Source organism: Culicoides brevitarsis, chromosome 2 (assembly GCF_036172545.1).
Source record: "Culicoides brevitarsis isolate CSIRO-B50_1 chromosome 2, AGI_CSIRO_Cbre_v1, whole genome shotgun sequence".
Taxonomy (NCBI): Eukaryota; Metazoa; Arthropoda; class Insecta; order Diptera; family Ceratopogonidae; genus Culicoides; species Culicoides brevitarsis.
This window is the reverse complement of record NC_087086.1, coordinates 41,872,821-41,892,864: the sequence shown is the minus strand read 5'-3', so window position 1 is coordinate 41,892,864 and position 20,044 is coordinate 41,872,821. Positions and strand designations below refer to the sequence as shown.

At 29.9% G+C, this 20,044-nt stretch overlaps 4 protein-coding genes across 6 annotated transcripts; 2 read left to right on the top strand and 2 right to left on the bottom strand.

Moving 5' to 3' along the window:
• The first annotated feature begins 3,031 nt into the window (after positions 1-3,031).
• LOC134829723 (sulfhydryl oxidase 1) lies at positions 3,032-5,761 on the top strand. The gene is made up of 2 exons (XM_063842953.1): positions 3,032-3,405; positions 3,602-5,761. The coding sequence occupies exons 1-2, from the start codon at positions 3,199-3,201 to the stop codon at positions 5,309-5,311; spliced, it is 1,917 nt and encodes a 638-aa protein (XP_063699023.1). The 5' UTR covers positions 3,032-3,198; the 3' UTR covers positions 5,312-5,761.
• A 1,443-nt stretch (positions 5,762-7,204) lies between these two features.
• On the bottom strand, positions 7,205-10,988 carry LOC134829104 (flotillin-1). 2 transcript variants are annotated; one of them, XM_063842101.1, is made up of 10 exons: positions 10,824-10,988; positions 10,679-10,754; positions 10,514-10,617; positions 10,202-10,452; positions 9,369-9,617; positions 9,084-9,305; positions 8,930-9,029; positions 8,663-8,871; positions 7,961-8,122; positions 7,205-7,245 (listed from the first exon to the last, which is right to left on the bottom strand). In XM_063842101.1, the coding sequence occupies exons 1-9, from the start codon at positions 10,873-10,875 to the stop codon at positions 8,081-8,083; spliced, it is 1,305 nt and encodes a 434-aa protein (XP_063698171.1). In that variant the 5' UTR covers positions 10,876-10,988; the 3' UTR covers positions 7,205-7,245; positions 7,961-8,080. The 2 variants fall into 2 exon arrangements, with proteins under 2 accessions (XP_063698171.1, XP_063698172.1); XM_063842102.1 differs by lacking the exon at positions 7,961-8,122.
• Positions 10,989-11,465: 477 nt separating this feature from the next.
• Positions 11,466-14,042, bottom strand: LOC134829292 (mothers against decapentaplegic homolog 3). Of its 2 annotated transcripts, none has more exons than XM_063842319.1 (8): positions 13,762-14,042; positions 13,412-13,502; positions 13,123-13,352; positions 12,883-13,049; positions 12,586-12,763; positions 12,325-12,530; positions 12,120-12,264; positions 11,466-12,058 (listed from the first exon to the last, which is right to left on the bottom strand). In XM_063842319.1, the coding sequence occupies exons 1-8, from the start codon at positions 13,962-13,964 to the stop codon at positions 11,935-11,937; spliced, it is 1,344 nt and encodes a 447-aa protein (XP_063698389.1). In that variant the 5' UTR covers positions 13,965-14,042; the 3' UTR covers positions 11,466-11,934. The 2 variants fall into 2 exon arrangements, with proteins under 2 accessions (XP_063698389.1, XP_063698388.1); XM_063842318.1 differs by having other exon boundaries at positions 11,467-12,058; positions 12,883-13,052.
• Positions 14,043-14,777: 735 nt separating this feature from the next.
• LOC134830606 (protein daughterless) lies at positions 14,778-17,894 on the top strand. Its single transcript, XM_063844144.1, has 12 exons — positions 14,778-14,898; positions 15,340-15,389; positions 15,447-15,704; positions 15,761-15,955; positions 16,008-16,241; positions 16,376-16,447; positions 16,542-16,749; positions 16,816-16,903; positions 16,967-17,080; positions 17,145-17,290; positions 17,350-17,462; positions 17,534-17,894. The coding sequence occupies exons 1-12, from the start codon at positions 14,817-14,819 to the stop codon at positions 17,576-17,578; spliced, it is 1,605 nt and encodes a 534-aa protein (XP_063700214.1). The 5' UTR covers positions 14,778-14,816; the 3' UTR covers positions 17,579-17,894.
• Positions 17,895-20,044: the final 2,150 nt, after the last annotated feature.

The following is a 20,044-nucleotide window of genomic DNA, read 5'->3' as shown; positions in this document are numbered from 1 at the left end:
CTCGTTTATTTTATTTTTTTTTTAATGTTGAGTATTTTTCAAATGTCGTCGTCGTCGATGTCTGTGACTTCGTGAAACCAGATTTTATGTGCTTTTAAAACTGTCCCATTCAATAAAATAATTTTGATTCATTACTTTTCAAACAAATGATTAGATCTGTATATCATTAAAATATTTCCACACTACACATGATTAAATTATTAAATAAAAATATGTTGTCAACATATACTTTACTTTTGCAAAATATGTCAATATATGATTATTTATATGTTTAATTTTTTTGCACCTTGTTATCATTCACTTCACACGAAAAAATTGTTACACGAGATTTTTTCTTTTTTTTTTTTCTTAATGATGTTGAATTGTTGCTGCTGTTGTTGCTGCAATGAGATTAAAAGTTGAATTAAATATTTATATTTAAAAATTCAAGTGTTTATTTAAAGAAGTTGTTTATTTATAGAGAAAAAATTTCGACTTTGGCGAGAAAAACTGCTAACAAAGACAATATTTGATTGAAACATTTTCCAGACGCAAATGCAAAAAAAAATCTGACGTAATGATATATGTTGATGAAAATTGAATTAAAAGACGGAATTATCTCAAATAGTAATCAATCTTTGTAATAATGCTAATGTAACGTAATTGAAAACACAACACATTTCAATTATTAATGAAATTTTAAATTTTCCATCAATCTTAACTATAAATTGAACTAAAGTGAGTGAGTGATGAACTGTTTGATGAACTTAACTCATTAAATAATAATTTTGATAAAATTTTACGATTTTCTGAAAATTTTAATAATTTTTTTAAAAATTTGAAAAAAAATTCACTTACCAAAAAAAAAAATTTTTTTTGTTGGAAAAGTTTCTTGTCGAAAAATTTTTTGTTTGTCTCTCGAAGGGGGATCCGATCGTCACAAAAGCAAAACTCCAACTAAATATTTATCTCAATTCGTTCTCTCACCATACCTCTTCCTATTATAATATTATTTGGTCTCTGTGCTCGTTGCGTTGCACACAACACACATAAAATATTATAAAATATAACATATCCAACATATATCCAGCAGCAACTATTATATTGAATTTGTGTCTTTAACAAAAATTTTTCCGTACGACAACGAGTGTGTGAGTGTGAACGAAACGAGCTACTTACTGCAAGAAAAAGATTCAGAACTTTTTTTTTTTTCGACTTTTTTTTCTGTGTGTGTCTCTACTCTGTGAATGACATGTTGTATGCACGAGAGGTATATGAGATGATGCACTTTGCGTGTCGTGTGTGTGAATTGCACTGGAGAGGAGAATCCGATTTAAAAGCACTTCACCCGTAGATACGACTTTTGGTATGTTTCTTGTGGTCATCTTTAACACCTTTGATGCATGCGAGGAACGTCTTTAAGTAAAAGTGAATGAGAGAATTTTTTTTTTTTTGTATAACAGTGATATGGTTGTTATGGAAAGTTTTTTTTTTACATTTAAGTTTTTGTACATACCTATTGAGTTTATTTCAAGATTTGAAAAACTTTCCTTTTATTGAAATTTCCTAAAAATTTTAAATTTTATTAAAAATTATTTAAAATTTTATTAAAAATTATAAATTGTTACAGAATTTTTTTTTTTTTGAAAAAGGTTTTAGGTTTTGCAAGAAAATAACGGTAGAATAATAATTTTTTGAGTTTCGTAAAAAAAAGTTATTCGAAAATTCAAAAGAAAAAAATTTCTTTTAATTTGACTGAAAAATGTTGGAATTTTTTCTTAAAAATGTATTTATGTCAAATTTTGCTCCAAATGTATAAAAAATTATCAGAGGACTCTAATTTATCATTTTTAATCATTTTATAACTCAAAACTGCCAAAAAATTGAAACTGAAAAAATTTTTTTTCCTTTGACATAGTTTTATTTTAAAAACTAAATCAAGACAAAAACTATGTCAAAAACTATGTCAAAAACTGTGTCAAAAACTGTGTCAAAGCAAATTTTGTCAAATCTTGCTCCAAATGGATAAAAATTTGTCAGAGGACTCTCATTTATCATTTTTAATCATTTTATAACTCAAAACTGCCAAAAAATTGAAACTGAAATTTTTTTTTCCTTTGACATAGTTTTATTTTAAAAACTAAATCAAGACAAAAACTATGTCAAAAACTATGTCAAAAACTATGTCAAAAACTGTGTCAAAAACTGTGTCAAAGCAAATTTTGTCAAATCTTGCTCCAAATGGATAAAAATTTGTCAGAGGACTCTCATTTATCATTTTTAATCATTTTATAACTCAAAACTGCCAAAAAATTGAAACTGAAATTTTTTTTTCCTTTGACATAGTTTTATTTTAAAAACTAAATCAAGACAAAAACTATGTCAAAAACTGTGTCAAAAACTGTGTCAAAAACTGTGTCAAAGCAAATTTTGTCAAATCTTGCTCCAAATGGATAAAAATTTGTCAGAGGACTCTCATTTATCATTTTTAATCATTTTATAACTCAAAACTGCCAAAAAATTGAAACTGAAAATTTTTTTTCCTTTGACATAGTTTTATTTTAAAAACTAAATCAAGACAAAAACTATGTCAAAAACTGTGTCAAAGCAATTTTGTCAAATCTTGCTCCAAATGGATAAAAATTTATCAGATGAATTTATCATTTTTGTCATTTTATAACTCAAAACTGCAAAAAATTGAAACTGAAAAATTTTTTTTTCCTTTGACATAGTTTTATTTTAGAAATTTTGTAACAAATCAAGACAAAAACTATGTCAAAAACTGTGTCAAAGCAAATTTTGTCAAATCTTGCTCCAAATGGATAAAAATTTGTCAGAGGACTCTCATTTATCATTTTTAATCATTTTATAACTCAAAACTGCCAAAAAATAGAAACTGAAAAAAAAATTTTAAATCTAAAAACGAAAGTGATAACTCAAATCAAACCTTTTAACTTTTCAAACAGACCCCATATTTTGATGATATCTCAACCAAACATCATTTCCGAAGCTCCCCTTCAACATTCAGTGTCTCGTCGAAATCCATCGTATTCGGGTGTTATTTATCATCCAAAATTATTTTTAATGAGTTAACAGTTCTTCTTTTTGTTCTACGGGCATCTTGGCGTCTTCTAAAAAATTGTAAATAGCGAAACTGTACGCCAGACATCATAAAACGTCAATTTTTGGAGCAAATATTTGCTTTTTTTGGGGAACAATATGGTACCGAGTAGCAGAACACTTTTTCAAACAACAATTTTTCTGATAATCTTCACATATTGTCACATCGATGCGAACAGTAATAAAAGCGAGACAAGGGTGATAGAACGATTGGGCCTCTACTCGGATAGTCAATATGTTATATCGCTCACGGTACACACACTGAAGCCATCAATTTACGACAAAAATTATGCATCACTTGTCGAGGTAAGTCACTCGCCAAATTCACTTATTTATCAGAAGGTCAAATTTGTCGTTTAATCAAATAAATAAAGCACGATTATCTAAAACAAAGTAGAATTTTATGAATGATAATCAATTTTTTTCGTCGTTTTTTTTGCTGACTTACGTAAAAATTTCACAAACCTGTTTATTTGTTAATGAATTTTTTTTTCACTTTCAGTTTTACAACTCCTTCTGTGGGCATTGTAAGCGATTTGCTCCAATTTACAATCAAATTGCCGCAAATGTGTCTCTTTGGTATCCGGATATCCTGCAAGTTGTTGCCCTCGATTGTTCTGTGGAAGAAAACTCCGATACGTGTCGCGAATTCGAAGTTATGGCATATCCAACGTTGCGATATTTCCCGCCGCATTACAAACAAGGCGAAAAAACGCTCGGAAATCCTTTGGAGAAATTAGATCCGGCGAAGATAATCGATGACGTCGTCGGCAATATCACGACGGAGAAAAATCCTCCTTCAAATTGGCCTTCTTTTGACTTTTTGACAACGACAAACAAGGAAATGCTCTTCAACGACGTCTCCGCAAACGTAAAGTACATTTTTCTCTTTTACGAGAGAAATTCGAGTCTTCTTGGATCGAAGCTTATTTTGGATTTGCATCAAGTAAAGGAAGTGCAATTGAAACGTGTGTCAATTGAATCTCCCTTCGTCACGGAATTCGGGCTTCATGCAAATGCGAAACTTGTGGCATTGAATCGAGCTCTCGTGCCTGTCGATTTGAACATCAAAAATTCAACCGCAAAAGACGACATTGTCAAAGCAATTGTGCATTTTTTAAAATCGGAAGGTGTTAAATTACCAAAAATGTTGGGAGAACATCCCGCATATACAATTACGACAACTTCAGCGAACGATAATGTCCCGTTGGAGTTCAAGAAACAACAAGAAGAAGCCATTCGAACGCGTGTCAAGGAGAATTTGGGCACAGTTTATCTCGCAGATCTTGAACAAGTCTTGAGACAAATTTTGTTTATCGAAGTTCCTCGTGTCCCGTTGCTCGAAGGAGAGAAATTATTAGCACTTCAACGCTTTTTAACAGTAATCGAACGATATTTTCCCTTTAATGACAACGGAAAAAAATTTATTCAAGATTTGCGAAGTTACGTGATGAACCGAGAACGCATCAACGGAAGTGATTTCGATGAAAAAGTACCGGAAATCGCAAATTTGTACATCCCAATCTTCAGTAGCGATCGTTGGGTTGGATGTTTGCCCAGCAGAAACGGTTTTCGGCAATATCCTTGCGGCCTGTGGACTCTTTTTCATTACCTCACGGTAAGAGCAGCTGAGATGGAAACGTCAAACGATGCTTTAGAAATACTTCAAGCGATGCACGGATATATCAAAAATTTCTTCGGATGCACAGAATGCGCGAAACATTTTCAAGAAATGGCAACGAGAAATCACATTTGGAGTGTTGCCTCGAAAGATGATGCTGTACTGTGGCTTTGGTCCGCACACAATGAAGTCAATAAAAGATTAGCGGGCGACGAAACTGAAGATCCTGAATTCCCCAAATTACAATTTCCATCGAATTGTGATGCGTGTCGCAGGGAACAAAGTAACGTGCATGGACATAAAATCATCGGCGAAATCCAATGGGACAGATCAGAAGTTTTGAAATATTTAAAAGAGAAAAATTCTCCGGCGAATTTGGATTTGCTTGGAGTCGAACATGAAACGACACTCCCGAGATTCATGGCGCAGCACGGAGCAAATCGCGGAAATATCTTCACTGACATGGATATTCGGATGGGAATGTTGCTCTATGTCTCATGCATCGCCATTATGGTCATTGCCGTTAAATTTTTCTTGAAACGTGGATACCGCAAGAAACTCTACATCTACGATATGCTCGGAAAAGTGTAAATCTGACCAAAATTGGACAACATTCCGCCAACAAAGTGTGATATTTCACTTACTCAAATTACTACAAGACAAAAAAAAAACGAAAAAAATTCAAGCCGAAAAAGAAAGTGATAAAAAAATTACCTGGTTTGTTATATATTTAGTTACAACAATAAGTTTAACGAGTCAAGTTCACTCTACCGTTACATAGTATTCTTGTTTACTCTAAAAAAAGTTAAACTTTAAAATTCGTTGACAAAAAGTTTTTTGTTAAAATTTTTGCTACAAAGTATTTTTTTCTTAATCAAAGTTGAATGACCGAAAGTCACCAAATGTGTTGTTTTAACTGTGCAATCAAATTTTTCAACATTTATTCTTGACTACAATTAAAAAAAAAGAAAAATATAAAAAAAATATTTTTATAAATAAAATAGTGAATCCGCTTCTTGTCAATCTTCTTGATATTAGCTAAGCTCGAAATAGTTTTGATATAAAAAAATAAAGATTTTAATGTTAATTATAAAAAAAAATTTTTTGGATTTTAATATTTAATTTATTTATTCATCAAGGTATTTGTGTGTTTTTTCACATCTAAGTTTTTTTCATTACATTTAGAAAAAATATAGGTTTCGGATAGCAAAATCTAGTTGCTCCTTATCATTAATTTTTTAGTTTTTTTTTGTTCAAAAGGACTGTGTGTTGACTTATGTTTAGTTTAGAATGAAAACTCAGAAATACTTTTATAATACAAATCACCCGTTAGTTTAACTTTTTAACTTTTTGTGATTGAGTATTTTTTTTGCATGGTTGATAAAAATGTAAAGAACAATTGTCATTATGTTATAATAATATTAATATGGTAGAAGACCTCAAGTGTGTTCTGTTTCGATAAAAAAAATTGTATATTTATTTGAACAAGTGTTCTTTTACGGAAAAAAATAAGTTTTATTAATAGTATTTGTAAAAATTAATTATTTTTGAGATTAATTTGCGCGTTTATTAGAAGTTTTATGAATGATGGAAAATCTACAAGTCATTGTATATAATAATGTTACGTTATTATTATCGTATAAATGCAATATTGGTTTTTGTTTCCATTGAACATTTAATTATAAGTTTTTTTTTAGAAAGAATTCATTTATATTTTTATTAATATTGACACTTGAGTAATGATTCGAAGTATTTTAAACTTTTTTTTTATATTAAATTATTTTTTCATTAATAAAATATTATTATATTATAATATATTATTAATAATTATATTATTAATAATATTATTTAATAATTATTAATATATCATAATATAATATTTTGTTAATATTAATAAAAATTATTTATAATGAATTAAGTTTTTAAAGAAAGTAACAAATTTAATTATTTTTCCACGAAATTTATAAATAAATGATATCTTTATCTTTTGATAACTTTAATGAAATTGATGAACTCAAATCAATACTTAAGTGTCGTTTTATCAATTATAAATTGATAATATTTAAGCTGCGGACAAAATTAATTTTTCTATATTATATATAATATATATTATTATAATATAATATAATTATTAATTATTATATTAACAATTATATATATTAATATATATTACATTATACATATAATATAGAAAAAATTAATTTTGTCAGCCACATTATAATAATTTAGAAAAAAAGTTTTTTTTTTATGTAGATTTGCTTTTTATAAAGTCACTTAATGGTCGTTTTTCATTAAATATTATTAATATTTACCCCTTTTCATATTTTTTTTAACAGAGTGTTGGTTATTTTGAATACATTTTACAATATTTATCATATATATAATTGAACATTTTGTTATAATAATACAATTTTCCCTTAAATTTTGAAGAACAAACAATTTTCTTTAGAAATAATTAATTAATTTTAATTATTATTATTATTATTTTTAGGCATAGATGTTAGAATCTATCCAGCGTGCACGGACTGAAAGAAGAAAAAACAATTTTTTCAAATTCTTTTGAAAGTTTTATACATAAAAAGTTGAATTAATAGAAAAATGGTGATTTTAATTTTAATCTTTGGCAAGTTTAGCTTTGGCTTTCGTTAATTTGTTCAAATCTATTCTATATTTTTTTAAAAATGCTTCGCGATTTAATTTTTTGTTGTATATACAAAAAAAGTTTTTCTTATTCTACTTAGAATACTGTTTGGACAAAACGTTCTATCGATAATAATAATAATGGCTAACTAATTCCGGATGATGAATCGCTATTATAGTTATCTAAATCATAATCGTAATATAAACAATAGGCGCTATGATTAAATTCTGCACTAATTTTGTATGGATCCTATGGATTCTCGCGACGCTTTTATTTTTAATAATTTTATATAATTTTTTTTAACGTTGGATACATTTAGAGATGGTTTGTAATTTTTTGTATGAAAATAAAAGAGAGAAAAAACGGGGAAATTCGTTAAACACGTAAGCTTGAAGCTATCTAAAGATAATAAAAAGGCGAAATTATTGCGAATTGTCAAACTACTTCTAAAAAAATGTACGATTTTGATCATGCTGAAGGTATCATGCAAGATGTTATCATGCTATTCTAAAAAATTTTCAGGTTCTAACGAAAGATGTGTGTTGTAAGTGTATGAAAAAAGGTAAAAAAAAAAATAAAAACTAAAAAAAATTACTTACTAATGTCATAATTCAATATATTTTCGGGTTATAAAGCACTTTTTAAGCCAACTTTGTGTAATTTTTGGTCGGTTTATGGATCATTATTCAAAAAAATACAAACATGAAGAAGAAAAGAATTTACTGAACAGTAACGGGTTGAGCATGAACGGTTTCCTGCATCTAAAAATTACGTTTAAATGTTGAAATTCACTTTGAAGTTGATGATTTTTTGTCAGTTAAAGCAATGTATGATGTTGAAAAGCGCTTTTTAATCGAAATTAGTAAGAAATTAGTGTTTATGGGTATGTTAAGTGTGTTTATGACAGAGAAGGAGACAGTGCATGCACACAGGAAATTTCTAAAAAAATATTTTTTGAAAATATAAAACATTTATCTATCATTTATTTGTTATTTTCCATATTTTTAGAAATAATACTGAATTGTATAAGTTGAAAAAATCACTAAAAATTATTATTTTCATTTTTTTTCTAACAAACTAAATTTAAATTATATACAAAACTCATCGAACACAATTATTATTTACTATCTAGTCAGTTTTTAGTATTTTTTGTTAAATTTTAAACATCACCAAATATTTTTTTTTTGTTAGTTTAGTTAATGAATGAACACATTTCGAAAGAAAAACACGCAAATGAATGAGAGTTGCGATGAAACGGATGAATGTGATTTTTTTTAGATAAACTTATGATTTTGATTTACCCTTGAGATGTCGACGCCAGTTATTGTCTTGACCAATTCGGGTACTTTGTTGACAATTTGAAGCACTTCTCCCGTGAGTTTCGCTGCGCCAATTTCGCCTGTGCCTGACGATACCATTGTGATTTTCTTCGCTTGTGACAATGGAGCTGCAACTTCAGCAGCGACTTTTGGCAATGTATCGAGCAACATTTCAACCATAGCAGCCTCGCCTGAAAATTGAAAATTTTTGTATTTAATGAGATTTTTTGAATGAAATTAATTTCTTACGATATTCTCTAAAGGCTTCGGCTTTCTTTGCCATTTGCTCTGCTTCAGCTTTGGCTTTGGCATTAATAGCAAATGCTTTTGCTTCACCTCGAATGCGAATCTAAAACGAATTTTTTGTTAATTTTGATGAAAATTAATTTTTTTCTTTACTCACAGCTTCACTTTCTGCTTCAGCTTCGAGAATGACACGTTTCTTGTTAGCTTCAGCTAATTTTTCTAAACGATACTTTTCAGCTTCCATTGGGCGACGTACTGTAGCTTCCAATTCGGCTTCTTTACGCACCATTTCTTGTTCCTGCACAAGAATTTCTTGAGTTCGTTCAACGACTTTGATTTGCATCTGTTCCTCCTTGATGCGTTGTTTCGTTTTGGCAGCCTATTTAAGCAAAAAAAATCATTAATTTTTAAAAATTTCATTAAAAATACAATTTTTTCTTACTTGAAGTTCGTATGCGAGTTCAGCTTCAGCTTTTTTAGTTTGAACCTCAACGTCATACGCAGCTTTTTTGAGCTCAAAATCACGTTGAGCTTTAGCGATTTCCGTATCGTTCAAGAAACGAGAAGCCATTCGCTGTTCTTCGGCAATCGCTTCTTTGATCGTTGCATCACAACGAGCTTCAGCTTCTCCGATGCGTGCATCTCGTTTAACTTCAGCAGTTCTCGCCATACCCAAACTTTTCAAATATCCCTGAAATGAACGGAAATTGATGAAATTAATTGATTTTTATGCATTTTTAGATGAAATTTTTAGGTCACACAGCTGCAAAAAAAGCAAATCCATGGAAATGAGTTGTCATCGATCAGATTAAAACAAGAAAATTGATTAAATAGAGAGGAAAAATAGACAAAGAGATGATGGGATTTGTGCCTCAATGTGCATTTGAAAACAACAAACGTGCAGGATTGTCGTTCGTTTCGTACAGTACTTGTTGAAATTGGAAGGAAATGTCACTCAAAACACAGTTGGTATGATAAACTAACGTAGATACTCGGAAAATGGAGAAAATGATTTGTGAGGTGAACAGAAAGTAGGGCAAATCATGTGCGAGAATCTACAAAAAGCTTCTTTTTTGGAGGAGCATCACACAAACATACCTTTGCACCCTTTTTTCATAATTAGTAATTTTTAGCAAGTTATTAAAAAATGGAAAAAATATTTTAATTTGACGATTCAAATGATAAAACTAGCCTTCGAACGAAAGATTTTCAAAAGTGATTTTACGAAAAAAACGAATTTTCCGCAAAATTACTTCGAATCAGGCAAAAACTTACCTCTTCGTCACGGATATCCTTCAAAGTGTAAGAAACCACGGTAATTCCCATATTTACCAAATCCGAAGAGGCAACTTCAAACACTTGCTTACTAAACTTTTTACGATCTTTGTAGATCTCTTCGACAGTCATTGAACCCATAATGGCACGTTGGTGTCCTTCCAATGTCACGAGAGCAATATGCTGAATTTCTGCCTCGGTTTTTCCGAGAAATTGCTCACATGCTGTCAATAACATGTCTTCATTTTGTCCTAAAATTAAAATTTTTCATTAAAAATTGAATTTTTTCCTGTTTTAGAGATGCAAATTTACCTTGAATCTTGACTTGAGCGATTCCCGTAACGGAAATTGGCACACCTTGTGACGTGTAAACTGTTGGAGATTCAACTTGGAGCGTCATTGTGTTCAAAGAAATCCTAAAAATGAGAAAAATTTTGTAAAATAGATGAAAATGCGAGAGAAAAATCACGATGTTACCTTTGAACCTGTTGAATGGAAGGCCAAACAAATGCTCGTCCTCCGGGAACAAGCAACGGTTTCATGTAACAACATCCTAAAAAACATCAAAAAAGTTAAATTTGCGAAAAATCGATAAATCAATATTCCGGGGAAACGAACTTACCTGAGACAACAAGTGCCTCATTAGGACCGCAAGTCACAAATCCCCATACCATTTCGTCAAATGAGATTCTTCGGTTGCCGTTTTACGTCGTTTTGTGTATTTCGAAGGCTTCGTAGAGTCCTTTTTCGAGCTAAATTCGAGCCGAGTACAGCGATGTTTTGGAAATTTTTTGATTGTTTTGATTGCGCATGTCACAAATCGTCATACGCTGATTCGATTTGTTGAATTAACTCAAAAGCGATTTACATTATCAATTTCATTCGTCTCAAATAGGACCCCAATTGAACCCCTTTTTGACCCTTTAGAGCTTAATATCCTTAAAAATATGAAATTTTTCTGAAAGATAATTTTAATACCTTTCCAATGAATGTTTTTTTACGAAAATTCATTGTTTATTTCTAATTTTCTTTAGGGTCTTAAAATACTAAAATTGCTATAAATCACAAAATATCAAACAGAATTTGATGCGAAGATATACGTTGAAAAGGTATTGAAATAAGCTTTCCAAATTTTAACATCATTTAAACAATTTTCATTGAAAAAATTTGACTCTTGGGGTCTTAACGAAACTTTTTTGCTGAAATCTGAAAAAATTAAAAGATATTTTTGTCTACAACCACATAAATTGAAAGTTTATTGATGAATATTTTTGTTTTTTGTTGTTACACAGTACAAACTAGACTCTAATTTTATATATTTATGTATATTTATTATTTGATGATTGTAACAAAAAAAATCTGTACAAGGACGAAGAAAGTCAAATTAAAAACTAAAAGAGTGCAAGAAGAGACATTTATATGCGGTCTCATTTTAAAATGGGGGATTCTGATATATATCATATTTTTTTGGGATAAACAATCGTTGCATGCATCGTTAAGACTAATTATTAATTAATTAATTAATTTAAAAGAAAAGGGATAAAAAGGCGGGTGCAAGACTTTCTGGAAGATTTTTAACATTTATAGCGCATTTTATGCATAAATTCTTTGTGTTTTCTACTTTTGAAGTTACTTGTAATGCACATAATTCTTTAAATTTTTTCAAAAATTCGGAATCAAACGTATGTGGGGCGCAAAATAAAAAAAAAATTATGAAAAAAGTTGAAAAGTTCTTAAGATACAGATCCGCAAGGGACATGAGGAGAACCCATTTGTTGCAATACGCGATCCAGCCATTGCAAGGGCCCGTTCAAATGCAATTCAATCCAGCATGGCGTTGATGTCACTGTTTGTCGTCTAAAAAAAAATATTAAAAAAAATATTTTTTTTTAAATATATAAGAGAAATTGAAATTTACCGATATTCTGCGCCCCATCCTTTGACGAAAGACATCCGAATTGTACACATTCGTGTCAATTGATAAACAGCTTCAAAGCCTTGCGATACGGATTGTGACAATAGAGCAGCAAATTCTTGATTGTTGAAGATTTTCAAGTTGCATCCTGAAGAAAAAAAATTCAAATTAAACTTTTCTTCTCATTAAAACGTAAAATTTTCCTTACCGGGTGGGATTTTGCACACAGTAGCTGGATGCCAACCGTATCTCTGATTACAGTTTGGACTCTGAACGAAAATGCTTGAATCACTGAGACATTCGGCAAATACTTCGCCGCCAATGTAGTATAATCGAACTCCTTTTCCGATGTGTCGACGAGTTTGCTCAACAATTTCGTTCCGATTGACATTGGATAGGAGTCCCAAGCAAAATCTACAAAATTTTTTAAAATTAATTTAATGAAAAAGAACAAAAAATAATTTTTTACCGTTCAGAGTTTGATGGATCTGTGAAACCATCGACTGTAATCGAGGGTTGGGATGCATGAAAAGTCTCGCCTACTCTTCCGCTCAACTCGTAATAGCTGATGGAACACCAAAATGTTGGCTCGTGATAAACGACAGGTTGAACATCTAACGACGACGAAGGACTTAGACGAGCTAAACCTGAAAAATTGATTTTTTAAGTATATTTTTCTTTAAAAATTAAAAACAAAATTATATCCTGCTCCTGAAATAGAAAAAATAACAAAGAAAAAAATTTCCCGAGGATACCAACAACTCACTCATATTATCATTTTGATCCATTGGGTCGTTATCTTCCGATACGTAGCCCGGCGGAGGCGTTTCTGTGTTTGGAACACTATCCATGCTCAAGTTATTTGAATCCATCGATGTTGTGTTGCTTGGAATTGATTGACTTAATGTTGCTTCCATGTAGTCTGAATGTAAACTGCTAAAAATATTGCATTTTTCATGTCAAATTCAAAGTAAATTTTGAAAAAAAAATTTTTTTTAAAGCTTACCTCAACGAGTTATTGTATGAAATGTTTACAGGAATTGTATTCCGTAGATCGTCGAAGGAATATGTCGAAGAGGAATATTCTGATCCCGGAAGCGGCGATGTTTTTGGTACCAAAATCGTAAGAGGCTCTGATTCAATTTTTGTGTAATGGTAAGGATTTATGCAGATTTCGTCCTTTCTTTTGTGATACGCAAATTCACAATGTTCCAATGCTTTTAATTCTTGATTACTCTAAAAAAAATTTTTTTTTTTCAAATCAAAGAGAAATTTAAGGAAAATTAAAATTTTACCTGTAAATCGGGCCATCTCCATAATCGACAATAGATTACATGAGGCAAGCCTTTTCGATGTGAAGTACCATTTTCGCCATTAGTTCGATTCCTGCAAATACAAAATTTTGCACAACAACACACACATAAATAAATGTAGGTACATATGAAACAAAAATATACATATGCATCGTCAATAGTATATGCAGTATGGCATATAAATAATCGCATCGCTCACACAAAGAATATACGCATTAGAAAATATGGCCGGTAAGGATTGTCTTTTGTGCGACTCAAGTCTCGGATTTTGCGACAATCGACTTGCAAAATCCTGTCTGAGATCAGAGAAACTCGTGAAACGGAGTACAAACCTCGTAATCGTGATGCATTTGGTGTTGGAATTTTGCGTTGAAATCGCCTTTTCAAGTTCTGCTAGCAAGTCAGTTTTCTTCAACTTTTTCACGAGACTTTTGACAGCTTTTTCAGACCACTTTCCTTCTACGCCAGAATCGTCATTTCCTTTTTTCCAGAGTAAAAGTTTCTTGACTGTTCCGCTACTATGAAATGATAACATTTCACCAAAAAACCCAAAAAAAGAAATTAAACTTTTTTTTTTGATTCGCTTGCCTCAGACGACTGTCCGAAATCACAATTTGATGCCTCTCAAAGTTGGTCGAAACTTGAGTTAACGTGATGGCAAATTGAACAATCAATTTCGTGAGTCTCAAATTGTACAGCTCGAAAAGAAACTCTGATGAGTTTGCTTTTCGGATGAAAATATAATGAAATTTAATTTTAATTTTTTTTTTAAATTTTATTTAGAATTATTTTTTATTATTTTTGTTCAAATTATATTAATTTTTTTGTTATTTTAATTTATTTTTAAATTTAATTTAATTTTTTTAAAATTTAATTTATTCTTTTAAATTTAATTTTTTTAAACTAATTAATTTTTTTTAATTTAATTTAATTTTTTATTTAATTTAATTTTTTTTTATTTAAAAATTTTTATATAGATAAAAAATTATTTATGATTTTTGTTAAAAAAAATAATATTTCTTTTAAATTTAATTAATTTAGATTTTATTTTTCATTCCTCTTTAATTTATTTTAATTTTTTTCTTTGTAAATTAATTGATTTTTATTTTATTTTTTTTTATTTAGAATAATTTTTTTATGATTTTTTTAATTTATTTTTATTTTTTTAATTATTAAATAATTTTTTGTTCAAATTTTAAAATATTTTCGTAAATGATATTAACGTATTTTCATATAATTTTAAATTTTTATTTTAGGACTCTTTCCAATGTGATTCAGAAGCACTTTTTTGTTCGCACTGCTTCAAATGCGATTTTTTCATTCAGATGTTTTATGCGTTTCATTCATTAATAAGGGGGCAATAGAGACGAAGTAAAAGTACAACAAAATGGCTACGAGCGATGATGAACATTTGCATCTTTATGAAGTTTTTCAAAACTGTTTCAACAAAATTGCCAACAAGCAGCCAGGTAATGTGAAGCCCAACCCGCAAGGAATCGTGTACAACAAAAAAAAAGTGCCTTGGAAACATTTTTGACGCGAAAAATGTGTGTGTGGAAATATTTGGTGCACAGCTTGAGAAATGGACAATATTTATTTTCATTCGTGCACGCAAAAAGCGAATGCAACAACGATAAAAATGTCGAAAAACGCAAGTTCCCATTCAAGAGAATGCCGTGAAACATTCGAATACGGCGGAAAATTTGTGTTTTTGTGTGAAAATTCAATTTGAAAGAAATGTGTTTACCTGGCGTTGGTCAACATACAGCATTCAGTCGACATTCAACAAAGAAAAGTGTTATGTTGTATGCATTCAACGCACACACACATTGTCCGTCGATCCAAAAAAAAAATGTTTACCAAAATTTTCGTGATAATGTGCGGGAAATAACAAATTTCTCTCGTTTCAGGTCCCGATAAGACAGGCTTTCAAGCGCCATACGGGATGCAAAATGGAGCCGTAAGTAATTTTGTGTTTTGCGCAAGAGAACAAAACTAAACAAAATTTAACTTTCAGTACACCCCCGATGAATTTATGCACGAGGGTGCTTCGACTTCCGTAAGATATACGCCGCCAAAGCCCGGAGGTAGCAATGCGATGTACTCAAATGAGCCATATTACGACACAAACGGATCATGGTATTCGCCGCCCGGAGGACCCTCAAACTATGGCGGTGCTCCGCATTCTTCAGCGCCATATCAAAATGTACATCCAAATCATGAACATTATTCCATGTCACCCGGAATTGGCCATATGGATTCACACATGGGACAAGTAAGTCAAAAAATTGAATTTTTTCGAATTTTTCTAAAAAAAAATTTTTTTTATAGAATCCAACACATTCGTTGCCGCCCATGAGTTCCTTCAGAGGTGTGCCATCGAGCAATGAGGTATCTCTAAATAGTCAGGGGCCCAATTCCCCCGGCATCTATAACTCTCCAGTTGTGAACCATTTGCATAACCAACATTCGCAGGCGAGTCCCATAGTACAAAATGATACTCTTGTTGGTAAAGCTTTGCAAACGGTAAGTTTTTTTTTCTTCAAAAAAATTTTTTTTTTTAAATGATTTTTTTTAGATGTATCCAACTGATCCGAGCATCAGCAGTTACGGATCAAACCCATCTACGCCAGTTAATTCTCCGCCGCCATTGAACCCTCAAGTCGCAGCATCAATTCATCCCGGAAACAATGGAGCAGGAAACAGTTGGCAACAAATTGCTCCGATGACGGGCCCAACAATTCAACCACAAATCCCATCAATTCAAAGCCCTCTTTACACAAACGAAATTGTGCCACGTGGAATGCATTTGGTAAGTCAAAAATTTTTCCCCCGATTTTCGAGTGTTTTTTGTTTTTAGATTTAGAAAAAAAATTTTTTTTCAAGTTTGAAGTTTTTTTTTGTTTATGATTTTTTATGCATGCCTTTTTGTTTTTGTTACAATAGACAAATCCGACAGACCTACAACCGTTGGATGATGCTTTTGTTTTGCTTCGTGATCATTCTGAAAACACAACGGTTAGTATATTTTTGATATTGAATTGTTTTGGATTGATTTTTCTTAAAAAAAATTTTTTTGAAAACATTTCATGAAAAAAATCTTTTAATTTAGGGAGCACGAATGGAGGAGAGACTTGACGATGCCATAAATGTGTTACGAAATCATTGCGAACCCCTTGGCATCGGAAATTTGGATGATGCTGCGCCATTCGTTGGAACATCGAACATCATTGGTAGCCATACATTGCCGGAGAATTGTAGCGGAGCAGAAGGAAATGCAGTTAAAATGGAAAGACTTCCTGTACCTTTATCAAACTCAAGTAAGAATTTAAATTTTTTGCTTTTTTTTATCAAAATGCTAATTTTTAATTATTTTTTTTAAATAGAAAAACGAAAGGATTTAGATCCTGACGCAAAACCAAGCAGTTCAGTTGAGGGCTCAGCTAAAGGTCCCGGCAAAAAACAGAGGCGATAGTAAGTTTTCTCTTCGATTTAAAAAAAAAAATTCGAGATTTTAACAAAAAATGTCTTTTGTAGCAAAACATCAAGAAGTTGCTCGAGTGCTGATGAAGACGATGATTGCGGCGGAGATCCTGTCTTAAAAGATCGTCGAGAGCGTGAACGAAGACAAGCCAATAATGCACGTGAAAGGTAAAAAAAATCTCTATTTTTTCCAATTTCTTTCAAAAAAATTAAAATTTTTCTTTTCAAACAGAATAAGAATTAGAGACATCAACGAGGCACTCAAGGAACTCGGAAGAATGTGCCAATCTCACTTGAAATCTGACAAGCCACAAACGAAATTGGGCATCTTAAATATGGCCGTTGAAGTTATCATGAATTTGGAGCAACAAGTTCGAGGTATGTTAAAATTTTCAAAAAAATTTCTTTAAAAAAATTCATAAAAATTTTTCTTGTAGAACGCAATTTGAATCCTAAAGCAGCCTGTCTCAAGCGCCGCGAAGAAGAAAAGGCTGAAGATGGAAGACCTCCCGCTCATTTATTACAACCAGCATCCTATGCGACTTTTCCCGTAAGTTCCCTCGAAGATTCTGAAGCTCCTTATTAAAGTGTTTCAATTTCTTCTCAATTTTCCCTCAATAGGGTCCCCCGCCAATCTTGCCTCACAACAACAATCCACCACAATAGCAGTTTAAACTTATCTGATAAGCAAAAAAAAATAAATAATTAAAAGAAAAAATCTTAAAAAATCGAACTGTGTAAATAAATTGTAACAAAAAATTGTTTTTTAGATAATTATGATCTTTATATAATGAATGAAAATAATGCATAAACAAAAAAGTATAAAAAGGATTCATGTCGTAATGCTTAAAAATAATTTTAGAAAATTGCTCAAACTGCTAAAAAAACATATGATGCTACAAATTATAGTTTTGTTAAAAAAAAAATAACAAAATAGGTAATGCTTACCTTAAAACTTAATTAACAACACACACACTCCCATTGGCCATATATTAATATTATTTTTACTTAAATATTTTTAATTTTTAACATTTTTTTTATTTTTTTAATAAAAATAAACTCAATTTTTTTTTATTATATCTTATAATATAATAAAATAATAAAAAAAAATCAAGATATAGCATTTTAAGAACATTTTGCTTTAGCATAATTCATAAAAAAAGTAAAATTTAATTAATTATATTTTTTATTTTAAGCAAAAGGACGACTGATTTTCGCAATTTTTTACCAGTTGGTCGTCCTTTTTGAATAAGTTACTTAAAGAAAAATACAAAAAATTAAATATTATTTTTTGCGTTCGTTAGATTTATGTTGTATATCCTTTTTATAGAATATATCATTATCATTATTATTATAAATAAATACAAAAAAAGCAAGCAAGCATTACAACTTAAAAAAAATGTATGAAAAAAAATTTCATTCATATTCAAAAAACTTAAAAGAAAATTATAAAAAACATAAATAAATTTTAGAGCCATAAGATGATAATGTGAAGGAATTATTTGAGTATGAATAGAGTTTAATTATTTTAATATAATTATCTTAAGACTTTTTTCCAATATCAGTACTTCAATGTAACTGCAATTCATCAATTACTTATAAAAATATATGTATATTTTAAAATTTTCATTGTTGTTATTTATTTCGTCTTCTTCTGCTTCCATCTTTCATCTCTTTCCTCGTCGTCGATATGCAAGAGTAACAGAGACAACCCGATTCACTTTATATATAAAACTTCGTACAACATCATAAACATGTGATAAATATATATGTTATATGTATTCATTCATACAACTCGTATTTACACAATATTTGATTCGCCGGTCTCCTTTCTTGTTTGTACAACGATCGTACTCGCAGTGTTAATCTAGACGTTCACGTTATTGTATATATTATCAAATGCACGGACCGGAGAGCAAAGGCACTAAAAGTTAAATATTAGCTTAAAAAATAATAAAATTATTATTAACAAATAAAATATTCGGTGATCAAAGAACGGAAAAAATTGCAAAAAAATAAAAATTCAGAATATATGAAAAATTGTGTGCAAAAAAATATTAAAAAGTAAAAATAATAAATCATACAGGAAAAAAAATATTTAAGCCGACGGTGACAAAAATTTTTGATTAATATAAATATTTAATGAATGAGAAAAATTGTTAAGACAATCAGGAGAGCAAGTTGGATTTTTTTTACAAATAAATTATTGAAAAGTAAGTTGTTTTTGCAAAGATTTTTTTTATTTGTGAAAAATAAAATTTAAAAAAATTACTTCAGTGAAATGTATTAAATTTAATTAAAAGTCAAATAAAAATTTCAAGAAAAAACAAAATTTGATTAATATTTCCAGATTTAATAATTTTTTTTTAAAGTAACAAGTTTATTGCTTTTTAACGTAAGAGCTAAAAAATAAAAAAAAAATCAAAAAAAATTTAAAAAAATAAAATTTAAAAAAATATAAAAAAAATATATTATATTATATATTATGAAAATTATCATGTGTCAAGTATTAAAAATAAAAACAATAAAAATTTAAGAAAATTAAAAGGACTCAAAAGCATAAAAATCCATCAAAAATCATTCTATTTACAATTTGAGCTTGAAATAGTAATTTTTTTATTTAAAAATTTTTTAAATTAAATGAAATTTTGTTCTTGAAAGAACATTAAGAAAAAAACTCACAAAAAATTAAATTTTCTCTATGACCAAAAATTTAAATTAATAATTTTGATTTTTCCAAAAACAAAACTTTCTTTCAAAGCAAAATGTTTCAACACAACTTCCGATAAAAAAATTTCTCAAGCAACATTTTTCAACAAAAAGTCACGCATTTATCGTGTTCTTACATCAAAAACGACCTTTCTAAAGGAGGCAACAGCACATGTCAAACAGAATCTGTATCAAACGTCGCGTCGGTTACGTAAAAAATTCCTCAAAACGAAAACAAGTCAAGAAATTATCGACTGTCACTCATTTCATATTTCCATTCATGTGCCTTTTTATCACTCCAAACTGATCAAAAATTGTCAATCGTTGTTTAAAAGTTCATTAATCAATTTCGTGAGTCAAGTTTCTCCTCCTTCTCGTCAAAAATATCGTGTCTTCCGAGAAAAACTACCGACTTTTCATTAA

What these genes read in the sequence shown, in the direction of transcription:
- LOC134829723 (XM_063842953.1), top strand. Translation starts at nt 3,199, where the DNA reads ATGGTACCGAGTAGCAGAACACTTTTTCAAACAACAATTTTTCTGATA. An exon ending in ATTATGCATCACTTGTCGAG is followed by an intron (nt 3,406 to 3,601) that starts GTAAGTCACTCG and finishes TTTCACTTTCAG; the next exon opens with TTTTACAACTCCTTCTGTGG.
- LOC134829104 (XM_063842101.1), bottom strand. Translation starts at nt 10,875, where the DNA reads ATGGTATGGGGATTTGTGACTTGCGGTCCTAATGAGGCACTTGTTGTC. An exon ending in AACTCGCATACGAACTTCAA is followed by an intron (nt 9,306 to 9,368) that starts GTAAGAAAAAAT and finishes TTGCTTAAATAG; the next exon opens with GCTGCCAAAACGAAACAACG. An exon ending in CGAAGCCTTTAGAGAATATC is followed by an intron (nt 8,872 to 8,929) that starts GTAAGAAATTAA and finishes TTCAATTTTCAG; the next exon opens with GCGAGGCTGCTATGGTTGAA.
- LOC134829292 (XM_063842318.1), bottom strand. Translation starts at nt 13,964, where the DNA reads ATGTTATCATTTCATAGTAGCGGAACAGTCAAGAAACTTTTACTCTGG. An exon ending in GGAGATGGCCCGATTTACAG is followed by an intron (nt 13,353 to 13,411) that starts GTAAAATTTTAA and finishes AATTTTTTTTAG; the next exon opens with AGTAATCAAGAATTAAAAGC. An exon ending in GGATGGGGCGCAGAATATCG is followed by an intron (nt 12,059 to 12,119) that starts GTAAATTTCAAT and finishes ATTTTTTTTTAG; the next exon opens with ACGACAAACAGTGACATCAA.
- LOC134830606 (XM_063844144.1), top strand. Translation starts at nt 14,817, where the DNA reads ATGGCTACGAGCGATGATGAACATTTGCATCTTTATGAAGTTTTTCAA. An exon ending in ACGGGATGCAAAATGGAGCC is followed by an intron (nt 15,390 to 15,446) that starts GTAAGTAATTTT and finishes TTTAACTTTCAG; the next exon opens with TACACCCCCGATGAATTTAT. An exon ending in TGTACCTTTATCAAACTCAA is followed by an intron (nt 16,750 to 16,815) that starts GTAAGAATTTAA and finishes TTTTTTAAATAG; the next exon opens with AAAAACGAAAGGATTTAGAT.